A 23,638-nucleotide genomic window follows, 5' to 3' on the forward strand; every position below is an offset into this window, starting at 1 on the left:
GTCTTGTGAGAAGACAAGGCGAGGAATAGACTATGAGAAAATGAGCCACATCTGCTTCTCTATTAAATTTGCGTTACATCTGTTGTGTTGTTTTGGTTGAAGTGCATTGAATAGGATCTGGTCTCACACAGATACATAGTGAAGAAAAAGTGGGATATTTTATTTTATTATTTATTTTAAAGGTTTTGTTTATTTATTTGACAGAGACAGAGAGTACTAAGCAGGGGTAGTAGCAGGCAGAGGGAGAGGGAGAAACAAGCTCCCAGCCCAGCAGGGAGGCAACATGGGGCTCCATCACAGGACACAGGGATCATGACCTGAGCTGAAGGCAGATGCTTAACTGACTGAACCACCAGTTGTTCTTTCGAGATAAAATGGTGTCCCGTGCAAAAAAGCAGCCGGTTTGCTGGTAACTCAGCCATTTGAGTGTCTTGCTAAGACAACCGTGGGCAGCTCAGCACCCTGCAGAAGTGCCTTATGCACCCATCCCTGACATGCGTCACCCAGGATACTAAAAAGCCAGGTTATCAAAGGTACCCCAAGATTGGATATTTTAATAGCCTTTTCAAATAATTGTGGCTCTTCTTCTTTTTCTTCTTAAGATTTTATTTTCAAGTAATCTCCATTATTTAATACATTCTATTTTTAAAAATTTTTTAAATTTATTTTCAGCGTAACAGTATTCATTGTTTTTGCACCACACCCAGTGCTTCATGCAATCCAGGCCCTCTCCAATACCCACCACCTGGTTCCCCCAACCTCCCACCCTAATACATTCTATTTTAATTTTTTTAAAAGATTTTATTTATTTATTTGACAGACAGAGATCACAAGTAGGCAGAGAGGCAGGCAGAGAGAGAGGAGGAAGCAGGCTCCCCACTGAGCAGAGAGCCTGATATGGGGCTCGATCCCAGGACCCTGAGATCATGACCTGAGTCGAAGGTAGAGGTTTAAACCACTGAGCCACCCAGGCGCCCCTCTATTTTAATTTTTTAAAAAAGACTTCCTAGACTCAAGTTTCAGTCAAATGTTTATTCGGCAACTAGATATTGAAATACCTACTATGCGCAAGGCACTGCGAGGTGCTCCAGAGAGCAGTTCTCAGAGTGTGAACTTGCGGAACCCCTGAGGATCCTTGAGACCCTTTCAGGGAGTCTGCAAGGTCAAGACTGTTTTCATGCTAATACTGAAAAGTTATTTGTCTTTTTCACCGGGTTGAGGTCTGTATCTATGGTGGTAACTCTGCTGTCGGCTGAGCCCAATCAAAGCGGCCATTGCACCTTTCCACCTAGCACTTTGAATGGATCATTTCCTCACTCATGACTTTGGTTACATCACATATTACTCATTTGGAAATGACACAGTGAAAAATACTGGATCTTTGAGTTATGTAAATTTTCTAAATGTTCACATGTTTTATTATACAATATAAAAAAATCACTCTAGCTCATATCACCATCCATCTTGTCAGGAAAAGTCTTCACGGACTTGGAAAGCTCTCAAGCTCACGGCTGCAGGTCTGAAGCAAGTCTTCCCAAACTCCAATTTTCCTTTGAAAGCTCAAGTTTCATTGGTAACAACTACTGTTGACTGTTTTTCTTGGACTGATAAGCCCACCTCATTCTTCTTTAAGACATGTTTGCCAAGTCTTTGCCAACTTCACTATGAATAACCATCTATTAGTTTATCAGTTGTTCTTTCGAGATAAAATGGTGTCCCGTGCAAAAAAGCAGCCGGTTTGCTGGCAACTCAGCCACCTGAGTGTCTTGCTAAGACAACCATGGGCAGCTCAGCACCCTGCAGAAGTGCCTTATGCATCCCTGACATGCGTCACCCAGGATACTAAAAAGCTAGGTCATCAAAGGTTGAGATTTAATAACATTAATAAAATGTGCAGCTTCATCAAGACCATTCTAATGTGGGGCTGGCTTTCTCCCCATTGCCATAAGCGCACGGGGTTGGTGAGCATGTGATGGTCACTGCGGTTTGTAATATATTATTTGTTTCAGGGGTATAATGACTCATCAGGCTTACACATTTCACAGTGCTCATCAGAGCACCTACCCTCCCCAAGGTCCACCACCCAGCCATCCTTCCCTCCCTCCTTCTTCCACTCCAGCAGCCCTCAGTTTGTTTCCTGAGATTAAGAGTCTTATTTGAGGGGCGCCTGGGTGGCTCAGTGGGTTAAGCCGCTGCCTTCGGCTCGGGTCATGATCTCAGGGTCCTGGGATCGAGTCCCGCATCGGGCTCTCTGCTCAGCAGGGAGCCTGCTTCCCTCTCTCTCTCTCTCTACCTGCCTCTCCATCTACTTGTGATCTCTCTCTGTCAAATAAATAAATAAAATCTTTAAAAAAAAAAAAAAAAAAAAGAGTCTTATTTGAGTGGCGCCTGGGTGGCTCAGTCAGTTGGGCATCTGCCTTTGGCTCAGGTCATGATCTCAGGGTCCTGGGATCAAGCCCTGCATTGGGCTCTCTGCTCGGTGGGAAGCCTTCTTCTCCCTTTTCTGCCTCTGCCTGCTTCTCTCCCTACGTCCACTCTCTTTCTCCATCAAATCAATAAATAAAACTTAAAAAAAAAAGTCTTATTTGACTCAACAACCAACTGGGCTTTTTTAAGTTAATGGAACAGATATCTAAATTAAAATGATGCTAGAAACAGCACCTCAAAGCCTGGTATGTTCACAGTTGCTCCAAACTTAACTTTAATGACAAAACTGGCTTCTTCTCCAACAAATCCCTGAACAGACAATAGCTTGTGTCTCAAAATTCTGGGAGTGAATTTGCCAGGCCACAGGGCAAGACCTGCTGACTGGCCAGAAACCACTTGGCTTGGCCAGGGTTACGACTCTGTGATTAGACTGGTTTAGAATGAGTTATATTGGGAGCAGCAAGATAATCCTGTTTTTCTCCTACCTGTGTGCCATGTGGAACCTATCTAAGTGCCTAGTTCCCATATATTTGTCAAGGAGGTAAAGTGTTCAGAGATCGACCACCACCATGCTCCTCACCTACATAAAAACCTCTTAGTTTGATTCTTCCCTGAAATATGTAACAAAACATTCTTCTGAAACCTTTAGGGGACAAACTCCCTTCCTCTGTTTCCCTCCTGGAATCACTTATGAACTAGCATTAATGGGGGTCTTGTAAGTAGTAGCAACGAAAACTGTGGGAGAATATCTAGCCATAACTCACGGTTGACCTTGATCATGACTCTTTCCACGTTCAGCCACATCCCCAAAGACAGCTTAAGTGGCTAGAGTAAACAGGGTCCTGAGGATGAGTGGGGAGATTGTTTTCCTTTCCTTCCTTAGGCTCCCACAGAAGCTCCATGTAAGCATCTGCTATTGGGCGGAATCCCAAGATGTCGCGGCTGGCACGACAAATTGACCAGGAACATGAGGGTAAGAGGATGAAGCAAAGAACTTGAGAAGCAGAGAGATGGGGGCAGGAGGAGCACTAAGGAGAATGTCCAACAGTGCTAAGTTTATTCAAAGCATTAAGGCCATATATATAGTGATAATAGGAGAAGCAATACATCTGTGTCTAGTTAAACAACCACGAGTTCCCATAATAAGTTTCACATTTGACTATAAGCAGACCTCGTGATGCCAAATGGCTGAGGCCAGTACAATTGTTCTGTATTGATACAGCAAACCTGAAAGTAATTTATGGGCTGAACTAGGGCCGCAAGGACCAGCCATGAACTTAGGACCCCAACCAACTTGTCCTCATTCATTTAGCAAGCGTGTGGGAAGTCACGTAGGCGAGCAAACAACACATAGCACAGACCCTTTCTCAGTGCTACTCAACTTTTCCTGTCCTAAACCTTTTGTTAGGTTATTCGGACTTTAAAGGAGGCACAAGTCGGGGCCTGGTTTGGTCCTCGTCTCAAGCCTTATTGAGGCCTCCCACACCAAGATAATATTTTACTGATTATGTCTGATTATGCCTGTTTTCCTCAAATAAGAAAATATGGAGTCTATAGCATGAACATGTGACCCGAGGTCAAAAGGCAGTCTAATGGTAAATGAGAGAGGTGTTGATAAAACGAAAGAGAAAAGATGAAGCATTTTTAAATGTCATATGGGAGAATATCTTACCATTTTCCACTGGGACTCGTTTACTTCTTTGTACTGCAGTTCATACTCCAGGACTATCCATCCCTTCCGAACATCTGCATTGGGTGGTGGTTCCCATCTCACTTGGATATCTGCATGAATCCCCGTTAAACTGACATTCAGTAAAGTCCAGTTGAGGCCGATGGGTGGATCCGGTTGCACTGTGCATTTTAACAGAGAGTTAGGGCACAGAGACATGGACAGGTACAGCTTCCTTTGACGGATGGCTTTCTTCTGAAAGACCAATTACTTTATGCATTTTTATTATTCATACCCTTAATTCTTCCAATAGTCTTATTATACTCTCATTGTATTAGAGAGTATCACTTCTTTTTGACTAGAGTATGATCTGTTTTTAACTTTGAAGAAAACCCCTACACAGAAAAATTCCTTTTCAAGTTTAAAATCTGACCCAAAATTTTTCTTGAGGATTTGCCATGACTTACATTTCTTTCTTTTTTTTTTTTTTTAAGATTTTATTTATTTATTTCAGAGGGAGAGATCACAAGTAGGCAGAGAGGCAGGCAGAGAGAGAGGGGGGGGGAAGCAGGCTCCCTGCTGAGCAGAGAGCCCAGTGCGGGCTCCATCCCAGAACCCTGGGGTCATGACCTGAGCCGAAGGCAGAGGCTTAACCCACTGAGCCACCCAGGTGCCCCCTACATTTCTTTTAGCCTTGATAGGATTAATGCTTTGGGATTTTGGCAGTGGAACTCAATGTAACTAGAAACTGAGTTAAGACCTAGAGTATTTAAAAATGGGGCTGTTTCGGAACAAGGGATAGAGAAATCTTTTTTATTCCAAATTGTTTATTACCTAGGGCAAGGATCTTGTCTTATTAATTTCTGTATTGCTACTAGAACAATCCTTCCAAACACTCAGCTAATGCTCCTTAGTTTGTTGTCTTCCTAGCTACGTGTGATGATTTTTTTCAGATCTAAGAAGGCACTGTGCTCTTCTCTCAAACAGTGATAAGTCAGGGTTTTCTGTCTCTTACTTAACCGCATGCGAACAATCTGAAATAGCATTTTGCTTGGTTTCTACTGACATACGTACGGTACATTCTCTAGTAAATCACCTGTATTCTGCTTATCATGACTGCAGAGACTACAACTTCCCAAAGCCTGATGAAGAGAAATATGGATTCCAAAGCTAGGGGCTATATCCAAATTTACATTCTAGATAGTTCCCCATGAATTATTCTCCTTGGGTCTCAGTACTGATGTTTTCAAAAGTCACTTGCAGATACAGAGTAAAATTTACTTTCTTTTTTACCGTGTGTAGAAGGTCACCTAGAGCGTTGCCAAGTCGGGATCCCTAGGGTTGGCCAGAGAATCACCTACACATGTAAGTGTGAGGAGCTCTTTGGGAAGAGGAGCTCTTCCCAAAGGGGAAGCTCTTGCACTCAACCAGAGTGAAAACAGTCCTTACTGTAAAGGAGCGTGATATTGGCCCTTGCAGAGTGGACACAACTTTAAAAAAAATAGGGTATCCAAATATGACTAATAATGATCACTTTTGGAAATTAAATCAGAGGGATCTTCAGATTAGCTGAGCTGCATACGGCACCGTCAGGACAGGCATGCTTTGCCTGTCCGGATTTGTTGGGGATGGAGGAATTCTGATAACTGAAGCTTAACCCTTTAAGAGACCAAAACATATAAATGTTTTCGATGGGAAAATCTCAACTTACTACTCATGTTTCATCTTAAAAACTCTCCTTTCTATTTTAAATAGAAGATTTGGAACATGGTTCTTTTTGGGAAGGCTTGTACCACTGTTAGAAGCATAATAACAGCCTCCCCCTTCCCTCCATACATCCTGCCAAGTGCTGTCCACAGCTCCCCTAAGATGTTGCAAAAGCATCCGAGACTGAGTACATCCCTAGGCAGCCCCGGTCCCCTCCTCAGAATGCGCTCCTCTGTCACTTTCCCTTTCTCTGTCAATGGTGGGTCCATTCCTCCAGGTGCCCAGGATGAAATGAGTGAGCTCTTCCTTGATGCATCATTTCCCTCACCACCCCCACATTCTCTCGGCTGTACTTTCAAGATGGTCCTGGAGTCCAACCATTGCTCGCCACAACCTTCACCTCCACAGCCCAGTCCTGCCATGATGCTCTTTTGCCCATATCGCTGCGTTAGCCTCCGAGGTGGTCTTCTCCTGGGGTCCCCATCCTCCTTCACTCGATTCTCAATACCCTCCTCAATATACTGGTCATACTGGTTATTTTCACCCTTGAGTTAGACCACATCACTCATTTCAATCCTCCAAAGCCTTCCTCTCTCACTCCAGGTGAAAGCCAAAGTTGTCCAATGGCTTCATGCGTGCTATAGCTTTACCTCAAAGATCCCTCAGAAGTGGCCTCTTACATGCCCCTCCTTGCACACTCTGTACCAGCTCCTCTCCTCACTGCGCCATTCCCCGAGTGAGCAAGGGAATGCTCCCACCACAGGAGCTTTACCCTTGCTGTGCCCTCTTGCTGTAGGGTCCATCCCTCAGATGGACACATTGTTCTCTCAAGTTTTTCTTTATTCAGCAAAGCCAGTTCTGATGACTCTATTAAAACCACAACCTCTCCTGCACTCCTCTCCTCCCTCCCTATGTCATTTTTCCTCAGAGCATTGTCTCTCTCTACACAGAGATAAAATCCCAGGAAGGGAGGAGACATTTTCTGCTCCTGGCTCCTAGAAATGTACCTGGCCCAAGGGAGGGACTCAATAAATATTTGCTGAATGCAAGAATGAACAACAAATGTCTACTAATACAGTACTTTAAATCCAAAGATGAGCCCTGTGAGGTAGTAGCAGAACGCTCACATAATGCGTGGGGAAGCTGAGGCCTGTGCTTGTCTTCTTCAGATCTACTAGGCTCACCTCCTTCCTTGTGGTCTCTCTCTCTCTTAGCTCCCTCCCTCCTTCCCTGCTATGGTTGTAACTGCCTATCACCACCTTTTGCCTTAATTATCACAAAGATTATCACCAAGTCTTCTAACCTCTCTAACTCTAGTCGGTGGTACTCCAATCTACCCTCTATGCTCTAGCAGGATGGATTTCCCGGAGGCATTAGTAACAACAGGTGGCACTGGATAACTTTGAGATTAAGAGCGTGGACTCTGGAGCTATTTTGCCTGGGTTCAAATCTCAGCTCTGCCTACTAGCTATCTGACTCTGAGTTAGCCTTTAATGCTCTGAGCCTCAATGTCATCATCTGTGAAATGGGTATTATAACAGAACCTCCCTCAAAAGGTTATTATACCGAACCACAGGTAAGGGCTTTGTAAGCGTTAGTTAGCTGTTATTATCCTCAGGTCATTTCCCTTCTTAAATATCCTCAAATGCACCTCTTTGCAGTAGAATAAAGTCTAAATTCTTCTGTGGGGTACACAAGACTCCTTATGCTTTCTCTGGCTGATCAGTCAGGCCTGCGTAACTGCTCCTTCAATGGTCTGTGTTGTTTGTCACTTCTGGAACTTAGTAGTTGGTGGAAGACACAGTCCATCTGGTATACCTGGCACTTGCACCAATGCTTTAGGGAGCAAGAGAACTGCCACCATTTCTGGGCAGCTTTTCATCCCTCAGGCCCAATCATTGTACCTTTGCCCACTACCCTGGCTTACTACACCCTCCACACACCTCAAGTCCAGCACCTAAAACGCAGTACTGCAATTATTTACTTAACATTCCTGACTGCCCTACTTGAACATATCTTACTCATTCTGTAGCCACCACACCCCGCACAGTAATCCAGGGCATGGCAAGCCTTCCAGGAAAGTCAGACACGGAAATGAGTGGGGCTGGCTATTGGCAGGGACATGGTTAGAACATGGGTCTTGACCCGATATTCTTACTACTACTGGTTTAGCCACTCAGCAGCTAAGTCTATTGACACTGGGGCAAACACTGAATAGTGTCTCCAAGTTACGCAGTTAGGTTCTCTTTTCTGCTTGTTCTTCTCCTTGACAGGCTATCAGATTTATTGTTTCTGCCTACAGCTGCTAGCCCCATTCTCTTAGCCTCTTCCAGTCTGCTGATGCCTGGGAAACCAAACACAAGTGTGTAAGGACAGCGCATCTCAGAGAAACTCCAAGCAATTTCTATAACAGATGAAATTTTGTGGGTAGAGATTCTGAAGTACCAACATAAGCTGCTCAAAGTCTTTCTTTCATTCTTTCTATTTTGCTGTTTACACTATTATAGAATAAACATAAATATTCCGATTATGGTTGTTTGTTTTGTTTTGTTTCATTTCCCCTTGTGTCCACACGATGGGCAAGGGATAATTGGTCTACATCTTTCATTTAGCTCATTGAGCTCTGATTATCTCCAATGTTTGTCTTGAGATCTTATAAACATGTCTTTAAACTGATTTTGGATTGTTCTGTAAATATAAAATTCCAGAATTATTATGTTTTGTGAGAAAGAAAATCTAGGTTTTTATTACAGTGATGATAGGGATCAAAGGTCAACATATTTCAGATCTGAATATAACAATCATATTGAAAAATTAGGAAAGAAGGAATCTTAGGAGTCCACTGAGTTTGTCTCTTATGGTACTCAAGAACCCAAACCAGCTTGAAAGACCTCCTCAAGGAAAAGACTCTGCCAGGCTCCCATTATTTTCTTGACAACACTTACTGCCAGGTTGTTTTACGTTAGAGCCAACCTTTATTCCCCCTGCCTTCTCCCTCTTGTTCACTGGCCGATCTCATGCCCTATGAGGTAGACCTCCATTCACCTAGATGACAATGACGAGGTTTTCCTACTTGAATACACTTGGACACTGAAGCTTCCCTGCTTATTTAATCTAAAGCCATGTCAAATAAAACACAAACCTGTGATTTACCTATTTCCTCAACGGAGAAACACTTTTGATCCACCGTGCCACCATTGCTGGTTAGCTTGATACAGTAGGGAATCCAAATGGAGGTATAAGATGAATTAAAGTAGCAGCTGTTTTCTCCAGCAGAGACATAATCAGGGCATTCTTTCCATTCTTGAGTCCATTCTTGAGTGCTCCTGAAATGGAGGGTAAAAAAAAACAAAAAAGGATGAATTGTTCCAAAAATCATGCCATGGTTTAAGTCAAAGTGAGGTGCTCGATAGATTCAATAAGCTGGAACACAAATATTTTGCAAGCAAGTGTTTTAGCAGCATCACATCCAAGAAGTATCCCATCCATGGGCTCATCTGCAGGGTCTGCAGACTGCTGGAGGCCATTGGTTCTTGTACTATAGCAGAAACATCTGGGCATTGGCTGCAGAGGATGTGCCAGCTCCTAGATTAAGTAATTTGTGGATAGGTCCTTTATTATCCACCTTTTACAGATGAGGGTTTCAAGGCTTAGGGAGGTTTAAAATGATCCTTTAGTAAAACACTACAGAGGCCTAATACCCAAACTGTGAAGATTCCCAAAGAACCATGACTCTTCGGACCCGGATGGTTCCCCAACTCATGGTGGAAGAGACTAGGGAGGCATGCCGATGGCATTCTTCAAGCTGGGTGACTCTGAGATTTGGGGGGCTGTGAGGTGGAAAACTGGCTATCACCCTATTCTGAACCACCGCACCTTGTGTTTCCTCTCCCCAGGGCTGTCTTATGCTTGGGGGAGTCTTCCTCAGGTCTCGAACACGTTCCCATATTTCTGGCTTCTTTCCTTAACTACATGAAGAGCCACGAGAACATCGTAAACGTGCTGGACCTCCAGGGTGACATTTATAAAACATGAGCAGAATGAATACCTCACGATAATATAAAAAAATGGAAACAAGAATGGGTCGAATTGAATTGATGTGTTTGCCTATCGGTTCCTTTTATTTTTGTTTCCTCTACAAAAAACAAGGTTATATTTTCCTACATCTTGGCTCAGCTAGAAACAAACGAACAAACATAAGAAATCATGGGGGAAAGAAGACACATGGAAAACACTGAAGAAATCAGAGAAGCCCCATGTCCAAGTTCACATTCCGCCACCCAGTTATTCACCTCTACCCCACTCTCCAGAGAGCATCGTGTGCTCGATGACTTAAAACATCTGCAGGGCCTGAGCTGAATGGAAAAGAGAGGCCTGGAAGTTTACAGGGGGAGAAAGCAGAGTTTGGGGAAAGGGAATTGCCCAGTCAGCTGCCATGGGGGCCTGAACAGAAATGCAGAGCAAGCCAAGGATTGCCCCAACTCAAGGCCACCCCTGCAAGGACAGAGCAAGTGTGCTAGAATGGGACACAGCCCTCCCAGGTCCCATCTCACTGACTGACTGACTCCATGAGCCCGGAAAACCATCTCTGGGTGGCTACTCTATATGTACTAGAGAGGCATGCCATCTGCCACCAGCACTGAGTGGACATAATGATTAATATGATGTCGTTCCTATCTTCAGGCCAGAAGGAGACTCAAAATTACCATCTGAGTACTTTTTCTTTTTTGGTCTCCTGTATTCATCCCATTCATATTTAATAAGTATTGATTATATATAAAAAACACTATGCCGGACATTATGCGGGATGCACACGTGCCCTGCCTCAGAGGCATGACTGAAAACCTGTATGACAAAGCAGTGTGGGTTATATGCACAGAGTACACATGGGGTTCCCTAAAAGTTCAGAAGACGGAATGATTGCTCTGGCTGTTCACAGAAGCCTTCAAAGTAGAGGTGGTGTTTCTAGCCATCTTGAAGAATGGGTAAAAGCTTAATGTGTAGGGAAAGGAAGGAGGGAACCGAGTAGTCAAAAGTGTTGAGGTAAGAGCATGAGTATGGTGAGGGGAACAGAGGGCAACGGAATAAATGGGCAAACTTTTCTTAAATTAGAATTGCTACTTGGGTGAGTACTTCATTATTTACTCATTATTCATGAGGTATCAGCTGAGAACAAGGTTTATGAGTCAAGGAGACATTAAGCCAGGTGGTCTGTGGCTGAGGGGGAAGAAGACAGGAATGACTTTGTGTAGGCTGAGGTGCTTGGGACTGGTGAGCCAGAGTGTGGAGGTCTGTGAGCATCCCCCTCGGGGACGGGTGCTGGGTAGCAAGGAACGACAAGGACACCACAGGCTATGGGGAGGGATGAGCTGGGAGACAACACACGCCTCCTTCTTTACAGCTGTTTCTCAGGCTGGTCTCCTTGGCACTAGGACGAAAGTTGTATAGTATGAGAGCGTCCTCAACACAGTTGCTCATCAGCTGTTGGAAAGAACTTGGGATTAACATGGCCAGTGAACTGTGGCTTAAATTCTGGCTGAGATTCTGAAAAGTTGCATACCCTTGGATGAGAGGGAGATTTATCCCTGATGGGGAATGTGGGTGGTATGAGTGTATATGTGTGTCTACGTGTGTATGTATAGATGTGTAGGTGTGTTTGTGTGTATTTGTGTATATATGTGTAGGGGTGTGTGTGTGTGTGTGTATGTTTAGAGTAGTAGGAAAAGGATTAAAAAATTAGGGATAGGTGGGTCATTGACCTACAGTATAATTTATTTTATCTTGACTTTCTAACTAAGTAAGGGTATATTGAAGAGAATGGTTTAGCAAGATTTCCCAGAGAAATGAGGCTCTTACATAATAAGATAGATAAAAAATATATTTAGCATAGTTGATAGTATAAATGTATTGAAATGTAAAGCTATACTACAGTCCTTAGCAGGTTTGGATTTGTAATAGGAAGGTTAGCTCTGTGTGTTTTACGGTTTCTCAACCTCAACATGTCCCCATGGGGACTGCATGAAAAACCTTGTTTAGATTATTCCAGATCCATTAGTTCCACAGAGCAAACAACTTAAAGCACTTATCTGAAGCACAGGAACAGTTAGTTCAAAACACAACTCCCAGCGCCCTCCCCCTCATTAACCAAAGTTGAATTTTATTTTAAATAAATACTTAAAAATTATTTTTAAACTCTTAAATTTAGCCAAAAACAAAAACAAAACAAAACAAAACAAAAAACCCACCAATGAAAAAAACAAACAAATGGGCTCACAAAACAGAGACTCTGGCTTGCTTTCCCTGAGTTGAATTTCTACGCAGGCAACCAAAGTCAATTTATGGAAACTACTTTCTCCTTGTCATACCCCTAAGAGTTAAGGGCACGAGGTCTGCTCCTAGTCTATCTTGCAAAATGGAAGGAAGGCTGTACAAGGAGACTACTGGTAAAAATCAGAATAAAGAGCAGAAGAAGTACTTTCCATCCAAATGCTTTTACATCTAGCAACTAGAAGAAAAATACTAATAATAAAACACCATTTATGTTCTAAAGACAACTGTTTTCATTACACACAGATCATGTGTTTTGGCTTAAAATTAAATCTTTTCTCCAGAAAAAAAAAGTTAAAGCAAGAGTGCTCTTTCTCCCTTCTTATCTCCCCCCCGAACGTTGCATGGAAAATACACTTTCTTTTGATAGGCCAGGATAATTTGTTAAGGGGAGTGAGTGTGGGAGATGATAGAAGTTGGGGGTTAGAGTCTTAGGGACGGAGCCTTCACGTGCCCACTTTCTTCATCAATAAGGCGTCTGTAGGCAAGGAGCTGAGGGCGGAGCCTCCCCGAGGGCCTACAATGTCATTCAGGCCGAGTCCTCTCCCAGCAGTGAGACTAGGCCCAGCACGGCAGCCATGACTGGGCGGGAGAGGCAGCTCTGTGTCAGCCGGCTCTCCTGGCCAGCAGCAAAGAGCCACGCGCATGGCTGCCTCCAGGCCCGCCCAGTGGACAGCCTGATGTGGTTAGGCTCCTTTGTGCTTTAGTTACCAAGGCCAGGCTGGTAAACTGAAAGCCCAGTGCACGGGCCCCTTTGCCAAGCCTTCCTGTTTCCCCCTGCTCCAGTTCTGGATGAAATCCTGTCCCGGCTTTATGTGTCCGGGAAGAGGGACACATGGGATTCTATAGTTCCGGGAGTTGCCTGGGACCTGAATTCTGAGAACTTCTGGGACCTGACTGAGAAGTCAGAAAGCACACCTGTTTGGTTCTCTTTGCACCAGGAGCCGGTGTGGAGGCTGACACGTTTGTGTACTCACTGGTGCAGTCTGGGCCTGACATCCTAGCCCTTTGGATTCTACCCTTCCTAGATAAACCAGGCTGAAGGCTTCTGCTATTGTGGCTAGATAGAATAATTATATTTTTGTAGAGAAAACACAAAATGCTGATTTTGCAAGTTGGGGCTGGCTCTCATCATGAGGTTGTGCTTGGAGGCTTGAAGATGGGACAGTGTTCTCCCCTGGGATCCCAATCCCCATTAAGGCAACAATTAATGACGTCCTTCCAAATACGCTGGGATCTGCCCTCCACCTGTTCACACATTCTGTGGCATCTCCGTTAGCACAGAGCCTGGCTTTGGACTAGGTCTGCTCCGAGGCCCAGGTGTGCAGAGGAGGCCTGGAAGCAAAGGCACGTGACCTGGATGGAAGAAAGCAAGGGACAAATATATATTTGTGAGGGCTTCATACCTTTGGGTTTATCTTTTGGCTCAAGTTCAGATTAGGTGACTATTATGGTTGGGAATAACCCATTTTCATAACATGGGTCCGACTCTGCCCTCTCTCTCTCTTCAGTTTTGTTCCTTACTACACACACAACTTTGTTCTCACTGCGCCTGCTCTCTGTACCTCCGAAATCTCTCTCCATTTAACAGTCTACTCAGCAGATATTTCAAAGTGTTACAATCATAAAAGCTTCCCGTCCAGATGCATTTCCCCAAGCCGGCATAATCTCGCCATCCCTACCTCTCTGTAGCGTCAGCCTTAAAAGAAAAAAAGTGTTTTTGGTGCCCAGCCATGTCATTATTGGTGTGCCCTCTGGGGCACAGCCAAGAAACCTCCCTCACACCTGGGAAGTGGGGAAGGCAAGCAGGAGTTGCTAACTCAGAGCATTTATTTGTAAACTGAGGACCCAGTTTTGCACTGACAACAGCCTTAGAAGACCAATAATCATTAGCCAGAAAGAATCAGAAGTAATTATTATAGCCCAGGAATTGGATTTCTTTATCTTTACCATTTTAAATTGTCACCATATCACCAATAATCACAGCAGCTACCATTTCTTGAGTACATAGGCTGGGCCAAGCACGGCCTTAAGTGTTTTTCATGTATTATCCAATAAGACCCTCACAAGAAGCCATGAGACAAGGCCTACTACCTCCGTTTCGCAAATGAGGCGTCTGACTACTTTGCCTGGCATTCCTCAGCGAGTGCCAGAGTTAGGCCGAGATGCGGTGTGTTGGACCTGAGCCTGTGTCTTTAGCTGCTCCCTGCATCTTTCCTCTGCTTCCACACTCCTCCCAGGGGTAGATGGCATCAGCCTTGGACTGATGAACACTCCCACCCCGGCTAACCTTGTTTCTTGGCTTAGGCCTTCCCTGGGGGTTGGGTGGAAAAGAGGAAGGGACAAAGTATTTGAACCTAAATCTTAGAAAAGGCAAAAAGGTACAACATAAGAGTAAACAGAAATGGAAATAATTCCTGGTGAGGTGTCAGAAAGAAACAAGCTGGATGGTGATTATATCGAGAGATCTTTGTTTCACTCTTCCTCTGTTATTTTACAAGACAACCAGTCAAAATGGAATAGAAAACTATTATAATTCCTTACTGAGTATCACTAATTTAATAGGAACATAGTCTGTTTTCTACATAAACACCAAGCTGAGTCTTTTAAAACATACATGGCTTCTCAAAGTCCACCACAGGTAAAGTCAAATTCAAGGCCTAGCCAAGGCCAACAAGACTTGGCAGTCTGGCTCTGGCTAACTTTTTTTTTTTTTTTTTAAGATTTTTATTTATTTATGACAGACAGAGCACAAGTAGGCAGAGGTAGGAAGAGAGAGAGAGAGAGGGGAAAGCAGGCTCCTTGTGGAGCAGAGAGCCCGATGTGGGGCTCGATCTCAGGACCCTGAGATCATGACCTGAGCTGAAGGCAGAGGCTTAACCCACTGAGCCACCCAGGTACCTCTCTGGCTAACTTTTTGACTTCTTCTAAAGTCACGTCCCTTTTTATCTTGTGCCATCCATGCAGGCCTCCTGCTTTCTTCAAATAGATCAGCCTCAGGGCCTTTGCACCAGCAATTTCCTCTCCTGTAGTCTCCCCCGGCAGACATTCCTATGGGCCTCTTTCACTTCACTTCTGTCTCTCCTATAACACACCACATCAGCAAGACCCACCGTGAGCTGCTCATCTAAAGCTTCACCCAAGCTCCCTACACACACCCACACATGCCCACACACACAGACACGCTTATCTATACTTCCATGTATTTGCTCTCTCATATACACTTATATGTTCACATCCTTGTGCACCTCCATGTACCTGCTTCCATACCTTCTCACACACACCCTTGCACACACTTCACACACACACTCATGCATATTCACACTTTTACCCACTGACACGTAGCCTCATTCATACTCACACTCACCCTCAGACACTCCCATGTACACGCATGTCCTCATTCACAGTGTGGACACTTCCTATCCTCTGGCTTTTACTTTTCTTAATAACCCATATTACCAGCTGACATTTATTTATTTTTTATTTTTTATGGTCTGTCTTCCCCTGTTGGAAGTGACGCTCCACGAGGCCAGGGTCTCTAAATTTTTTGCAATTGGCCTTGTATCTCTGGTGCCCTAGATAGTCCCCAACACGTATAAAGGCTTAATTAATACTTTTTGAATAAATGTACACATTTAAGTCATCACATGTCGACCACTGCAACTCAGTAAACTTTCATCTGAAAATCTATGGAGGGAAAAGTCAGGAAGGATGAAGATTGCACCTTCTAATATAGAACAGCTGTATGGATCCTGGCTTCTTCAAACCATGATTAACCCCATCGGTCCAGTGGCATGAAAAAGTCTCTAGTTCAGGTGAACGGCACTTGGTGAACTGAGGCTTCCCAGAAGAATCTGCAGAATAAACAGAAAAGGCAACGCATGAAATCAGGAGGGCCAGGTATGGTCCTAATAAAACTCACACGTAAAGTGGTAAAGAACCACCATTTCCTCTAGAGACACGGTTTTCCTGGGTTGTGGTTTCTGAGCTCATTGTATGCCAGTCATTTCTCTGTCAGCTCTCGATTCCAGGGACAAACTGTTTTGTCTTTATGTCAAACATTATTTTTAGGGCCTGTTGGAGAAACCAGAACTAGAGGTAGGGCTTATTTGGAAAGTGACCCCGGAACAGGAAGTAGGGCCAGGGAGAGAGGGAAGGGGAGGGAGGACTGCCAACAATGCATGTTGTCCAGGGGGCTCCCACAGTGGCCAGCCAGGGGACCTCCACAGAGGCCTCTGGGAGAATCTGTAGAGTGTGGCGTGTGTTCTAGAGAAGGAGGGGAGGCCGCGGTGTTTGTCCTCCTCACTCCCACCCTCCACTGCCTGGGGGCTGCCCTGGAGGCGTTCATGCCCAAGACCTTCTAGGGCACACCCACACAAGGGCTGAAGATCTCGCCTGACTTGCTTGGGAAAAGCCTGGACAGGCTCCTGAAGGGGACGTGGCAATGTGCATGATGGTGGCCGTGAGCCCCAGATGCAGGCACTGGCATCAGATGGGACAAGGGATATGGCCTGGGACTATGGCATCCACTATGGGGCCTTTCCTCCTTTTATGGTTTATTTATTTAAATAAAGAGCCACTTATGTTTGCATTCTTTCAAAAGATTCAGCCAGTACACCCATTAGGTAGATGATGACTGAAAAACTTCTGCATACTTATGTGTCAACTCTTATTTGGGAAGTGGTGATTGCCTCCTAGTGTTAGGCTATTAGCCCAAACACCTCCACATGGATGAAATTTGCAGCAGACAAGTCTGAGGCAAAAACAGATTTTTTGTATATCATTTTTCATTGTTCTCTGATTTCCACGGCCATTTGGGAGATGGTCAAGCTTCTTTTTTCTTTTTTTCCTCCTTACGGGATTAGTCTTCCATTAGATTGTAAACTTAATATATTTGTTCTCTGATCTAAAGCTCTCATCTCTAGGCAACAGGGAGACTCTCAGATTTTACGTATCTTTATGAACACTTTAAAACACAATTTAGAAATAAATAGCAGGCAGCCAAACACATAAAAACCCCTAATTGCAAGTTCCAGGTTCCTTTCTGGTGCTCTGAATCAAAACATGCCTCTTTTCCTAACAAATGGGATGTTCTAAACCTTCTAAATAAATCATTCAGCCATCCACTCAACAAACACTAAACATCTACTTTGTTCCAGGCCCTCTCCCAAGAGTAGAGCAGGAAATAAAACTAACGTTCTGGTCCTTGTGGGGTTTCTCTTTTAGTGGAGGACAGGGGAATTCCGTGTAGAAAGATGAGCAGGGTAAGATGATAAGGGGCTGGGAAATGGAGACCCCATCCTCCTTCTGCTAATACCCATATAAATGCAGCCAAAAAGCTCAGGCTGGGGAAATGTGTCCTCGTTTTAGAATGTCTGCTGTCCCAAACTGTCTGGTCGCAGGTAAATGAATCTTCAAGAGATCCTGAGTAGCAGATAAGTCCTCTGCCCTGAGAACACATATTGGGAGTAACAGAATGTCTTAATGAAATTCCATAGTCACACCATTGTAAGAGATTCCTTTTTCTGTATTAACTAAGAGATTCACAAGAGTTTCGGGGCCTGGATAGGATCTGCTTGGTACCAAGGGCAGGTGCTCAGCCCTCTAGGTGGTCAGCATTTACAAACCTCTCTGAGAGCACTGACATGTAGGATCTGCTACAATCGAAGAGAGTGAAAAAGGTGTGTGTTTTGTTAGGTAAGCGCCCATTATACAGTAGAGTACCTGGAAAAGTTCCTTTTTCTATTAGCTGAAGCACTGAAAAGGTTAGTTTCAGATTATCCAAGAATATAAGCGATTAATAGAACATATTTCAGCCACAAGTATTTTTAATGCCTGCAGGTTTGAGGAGACTATTGCAGATTCTGGTTACTCCTCCACATAGAAGTTTAAGAAGAGGAAATGCACTGGATTACAAATTCAGAGATCTATGTTTGAGTCCTGGCTCTGCTACTCTTAGCCCCCATCTTCCCAAGCCATTTGGACCTCAGTCTCCTCAACAGAGAGGCTGGAAGAGATGAGATTCAAGCTACTAAACAACTTCACTTTTATAATAAATAACACGTACTACCATTAATAATAATGTACACAAATAAAACACAATTTTAGCATTTAAGCTGAAACAACCAGAGAACACCAAAAGCAAACACCATTGAGGTTGTCATATTCCCTGTGCAACAAGCCTACCACATAATGGCAAGAATAGTAAACCCAACCCCAAAACTTGAAACAGAAAAGAAAAATTTGCTAGCTGGGGAGAAAAAAAACTTAAAAAAATTAATTTGAAACACATTTTTATTGCTTAAACTTAGTCCGCTTGTTTATTCTGTTTCATTTTAACTCCAGATGTATAGAAAGCTCCCTATTATCTTCTCATTCTAAATAAGGAATAGGAAATTCATGGTTCATGGCTGTGATGCTAATGTTATGTAATATGTACTCAAAGAAGAACTCTGATACAGGCATAGTGCAGCCAGGCTATTTTAAATGTCTGTTTCACTGCATGTCCTCCTTTCCCTACCTTCCTCCTTTCTTTCTCTTTCCTTTCACTCTCTTCTCCTTCCTTACTTCTTGCTTTCATGTCTGGGTATGTGCCATTAAGTGCTGTAGCAGACAGACTCTCAGATGGCCCCTATGATCCCTGTTTCCTGTTATTTACAAGATTTTGTATTTAATCTCCTTGAATAATTTGCTAATCTAATCTAATCTAATCTACAGAATATGGCAGGATTGTGGGGATGTCATATCTGTGATTAGGATAGACTGTGACTTCCATCTTGGCAGCAGATTCTCATTCTTGTTGGTTTTGATGAAGCAAACTGCTGTGTTGGTGGAAACCACATGATGAACAACTGAGAGTGGCCTCTGATCAGTAACTAGCAAGTTGAACAACTCTTGAAGACCTGAATCTTGCCAACAACCATGGAAGCTGATCCTTTCCCAGTCCAGCCTTCAGATGAGACCACAGCCCTGGCAAACACTTTGATTACAGCCTTGTGAAAAAGTGTGAAGCAGAGGTCCCAGAAGATGGGTTAATTTAGAGGAAGGGCAGGGAATAATATTAATGCTGTTTATATAGAATAAATGAATCCAGTATATCAGAAGTTGAAAGCAGCATTCAACAATGGCATAAGCCACTTTTCTCAGCAAATGGAAGGCGTTGCAATGAGTGTGGTGAAAGTATGTAACTTTTTTGTTGGAGGCAAGAAGAACTGTAGTGTAGCTGGCTACTTAGCTCCTCAGTCACCTGCTGCTTCAGGTGTTATGACTGTGGCTGAAGACAGCTGGCATTCCTGAAGTTCAGCTCCTTAGCATCTTGTTGAGGTTTACCAAGGCTAAGAGGTACTGGCCTTAAAATGAGTACCTCTCTGATTATGTCTGAAAATCCTAGTAGAAGTTCGTTTCATATCTCACTTAAAGACAACAAATGGCTACCATACATTCTCAGGTCCTCTCTGATGAGCCACAGCCAGTAATTTTTGAAGTATTAATAATTCCTGCTCTTTCATGAACTTTAGCCTAAACCTAGAGACCATATAGTTCAATATCCATTTATAGTAACTCTGAAAAGAATGCACTTGACAAGAGAGCCTAGCTTTGGCCCTAAATTGATTCTCACTAGGAGAAATGAGTGTTCTAACTCAAGTGGTCTCACATTCTGAAAAAAAGTTAAGATTAACACTGATCAGCACTCAACATCCTGACAATAGATTTGTAATTCATTTTTATTTTCTCTTTGGAGTCTTCATTTTGGGAATGAGGATTTTGACTTGCAACTACATATTTATTTATTTATTTTTAATTATTTATTTCTTTTCAGTGTAACAGAATTCATTGTTTATGCACTATACCCAGTCCTCCACACAATACGTGCCCTCTGTAATACCCACCACCTGGCTCCCCCAACCTCCCACCCCCCGCCCCTTCAAAGTCCTCAGATTGTTTTTCAGAATCCATAGTCTCTCATGGTTCATCTCCCCTTCCAATTTCCCTCAACTCTCTTCTCCTCTCCATCTCCCCATGTCCTCCATGTTATTTGTTATGCTCCACCAATAAGTGAAACCATATGATAATTGACTTTCTCTGCTTGACTGATTTCACTCAGCATAATCTCTTCCAGTCCTGTCCATGTTGATACAGAAGTTGGGTATTCATCCTTAATGAAGGAGGCATAATACTCCATAGTGTATTTGGACCACATCTTCCTTATCCATTCATCCGTTGAAGGGCATCCTGGTTCTTTCCACAGTTTGGTGACCATGGCCATTGCTGCTATAAACATTGGGGTGCAACTACATATTTATTTTAGTTATTGTTACATACATCATGTAACATGTTACATACATCCCCTTCCATATTATATCACATTGAATACTTAACATATATTGTCTCCTTTAATACTGACAGTAATTCCAGAAGGTGGGCATAATTCCAGAGGTGTTCACTTAGAAATAAGTGAAGAACTGGAGTTTACGGAAGTGAGTGTCCCTGTTTTTACTGCTGTACGTAGCAGAGATGGGATTAAAATACAGGTTTGTGTGATTTCAAACCTAAAAACAGCACCAGCAAAAAATAGCAGCTTTTTTGTTAGGCAATTTTCTCTTGCTTTTCAAAAAATTCCCAGAAGGGAAAAATGATAAGCTCAGATGTGCTCTTAATTCAATTCTCAGAAATCAGTAAGCTGGCGAGCCCTAAGAGCAGCATTTTCTAATTGTAATTGCACACCGGAATCAACAGGGGAGCTTTTAAAAGATACTGATGCCTTGGCTTGCTCCCAGAGACGTGAGTCAATTTGGGGTGCAGCCTGGGTATCATGATTTTTAAAAGTTCCCCAGGTGCTTGCAATGTGTGGCACAGGTTGAGTGCCACTGGTATAGAGAAATAAATTATAAGCAAGCACTGAAAAGTTGGCTTTCCACATTATTAGGTTGTCTGATCAGTTCTAGCAGAGATTTGTATCAAGAGAGACCTTTGGTTTGGGTGCCTGGCTGGGCCAGTCAGTAGAGCATGTGACTCTTGATCTTGGGGTTGTGAGCTGAAGCGCCATGTTGGGTGTACAGCTTGAAAAAGAAAAGAGTGATATGTAGTATAAACTCCCATGAGTATAGTTTGAGAGGGTGTGGGAAGGATATGAATATTAATTATTACCTCAGAAGAGTAAATGATGAACAGTGGAGAACCATGAGATATTTTATATATACGGGCCTATGGTGCATATCTAAATGCTAATCCAAGTTTCTGATAGACTATAAATTGGTAATGGGAATTAATTAAGAAGTTAAACTGGTATTCCTACTGAAACTATTATTTAGAGAGCTTGAAGAGAGTTTTGCTGAATTCTTTGATCAAATGTTGATATTGATAAAATGTTGACTGAGTGACAGTGTGTTCAAACTACACCAACAGAAGGACAGTGTCAGAGAGAGCTGGAGGCACTGCTGGTTGCAACATGTCATCATTGACAGTGGCCGTGCTGCCACGGTCAGTCAGACTCGTTGGGCTGGCCAAAGCTGGCTCCCTTCTTCACTGCTCAGTAGCTCTCTCATTGGAAGAAGATGGTCTTCCTGACAGTACCCAGAGAAAGGGACATCAAACAGCTCTTACACAATGAAGTAGTCTGTGTTCTTACCCTCCCTCACCAGACATACTTCTCTATCCTCTACTCATGACAAAGCAGAAACAAAACAAAGGAAATCACACACCAGTTCCCAATGTTTGCTTGTGCTGAGTCTTAGGAGAGAGGGAAGAAGGGGAGCAAAGGAAGTGGGAGGGGAGGGTTGGCAGGGAAGGACAACCTTCTTCAGAAAGCTCCGGATTGTGTGGTGGGTGCAGCCCCCTGCTCTGAAATGTGGTACCTCCACCACATCATGTCATGTGGACCATCTGCTGTCAACAGTCCCAGGCCCTGGTTATTGTCCCCGAACAGAAGCTGGGGAGGTGGATACCTTGTGTGGGGGCAGGAGCTAGAAGGGAAAAACCTTCCCCTTTGACCAAAGGGTAACTAAATACAATCAGTTGAGAATTTCCTTTTGAGTTGGGCAGCAGCTGGGCGATACAATGAGTCCTTAATATGACTAAGAATTAAAACCTGTAAAGACAGACCAAAGAAAACAATTTTATGGAATAAATTTCAAACATGATTTTGATCATAAAAGATGAAAGAAGTGATAAGACCAAATCGAAGTATGTAGTTATATGTGCATGGACAATGAAGGGGGAAATACGATAATGAGAGAAAAGCAAGACAAACATTGGACCAAATGACTTTTGGTCACCAAATTCCTAATTGGTGGGTCTGAGATCTGCTAAGAATAATCATGTAAGTGTTTGCTGTTATTATTCCCATCCTTTGCAAGTCAGGTGTGATTGTCAGTTCATGATTTGTTACCTGTTGTTACCCAAGAAGAGTAGATGATGAACATATTGCTAAATGTGAAATTCATCCTGCATTTTACATGTAATTCTAAGTCCACTAGTGCCAGCTGAAACACCTGAGGTATATGTGGTCATATAGTGACGGCTACTTCCCTTGCTGGTTAGAGGTGATTTCTGTGGTTGTCTTTTAGACCATCATAACTTATTGAAGTCTGAGTAATAGATAATTGGAGGGTGTTGCTATATTATCAATTTAAATTTTAAAAAATCCAAGCAAAGTCTTTCTCTGTGTGTTCTTGAGAGGCGATTAAAATTCCTCACGCTGCAAGGAAAATTATCAGTGCCTCACACAGACACCGTGGGTCTGGCTGAAGAGGATCTCTGGAATATTAAGAATGCTATTTGATGCTTTTCTCCAGTGATCTGGGTACTCTGGAATCACTGCACAAGGCTTATCAGCTTCTTGGCAATGATTTTTCCAGAAAAAGTTGAAATGGACCTGGGAGAGTTCTGGTTATGTCACGATGAGTCCATCCAATGATTCCACCTCTCTAAGCCAAAGCCTCCCTGAATGGAATGGGCTGGGTGGTTGAATCATACTTTAAAAAAAATTATGTGTCATTTTCTTGCAAGGGAAATGCAGCCTAAATATTTGCCAGGGCTTCCTGGGGACGAAGTTCTGCGTGGAGTGGTGATGAGTTTTGCACAGTGCTTGTAAATACTTAGATCGAGAGGACTAGACCCCTCCCCTAGCTTGCGGGGGTCCTCCCTTTTGAAGATCTGCTTTGAGGCCACACATCCTTCTCCAAAGTACTCTTACCATTTCCAGAGTGCTCTTCTGTATGAAAAGCTTCAGGAAATCAGTGATTCCTCCAACTAAGAGAACCTTTTACCTATCCCCTTTTACAGACGGTCATGTAATTGATGGATGCTGTTCTGTCAAAATACAGTAAAAGAAATCTGTACACTTCCTGGTTGGACACTATTGTCAAGAGGAACTGAAGAGCCTTATAATGTAACATAATATAATTTCAGCAAGCACAACTAAAAAACAAAAAAAAACCAGGGGCGCCTGGGTGGCTCAGTGGGTTAAAGCCTCTGCCTTCAGCTCAGGTCATGATCCCAGGGTCCTGA

At 43.3% G+C, this 23,638-nt stretch overlaps 1 protein-coding gene across 4 annotated transcripts in view; it reads right to left on the bottom strand.

Moving 5' to 3' along the window:
- GHR (growth hormone receptor) overlaps window positions 1–23,638 on the bottom strand; it is a 258,372-nt gene that overhangs the window by 13,986 nt on the left and 220,748 nt on the right. For all 4 annotated transcript variants that reach the window (XM_032337498.1, XM_032337495.1, XM_032337496.1 and 1 more), the window contains 3 exons: window positions 15,855–15,984; window positions 8,957–9,129; window positions 4,100–4,278 (listed from right to left, as the gene is read on the bottom strand). In XM_032337498.1, coding sequence (XP_032193389.1) covers window positions 4,100–4,278; window positions 8,957–9,129; window positions 15,855–15,984 — 482 coding nt within the window. The remainder of the gene's footprint in view (window positions 1–4,099; window positions 4,279–8,956; window positions 9,130–15,854; window positions 15,985–23,638) is intronic.

The sequence above is a fragment of the Mustela erminea genome, chromosome 3 (genome assembly GCF_009829155.1).
Source record: "Mustela erminea isolate mMusErm1 chromosome 3, mMusErm1.Pri, whole genome shotgun sequence".
Taxonomy (NCBI): domain Eukaryota; kingdom Metazoa; phylum Chordata; class Mammalia; order Carnivora; family Mustelidae; genus Mustela; species Mustela erminea.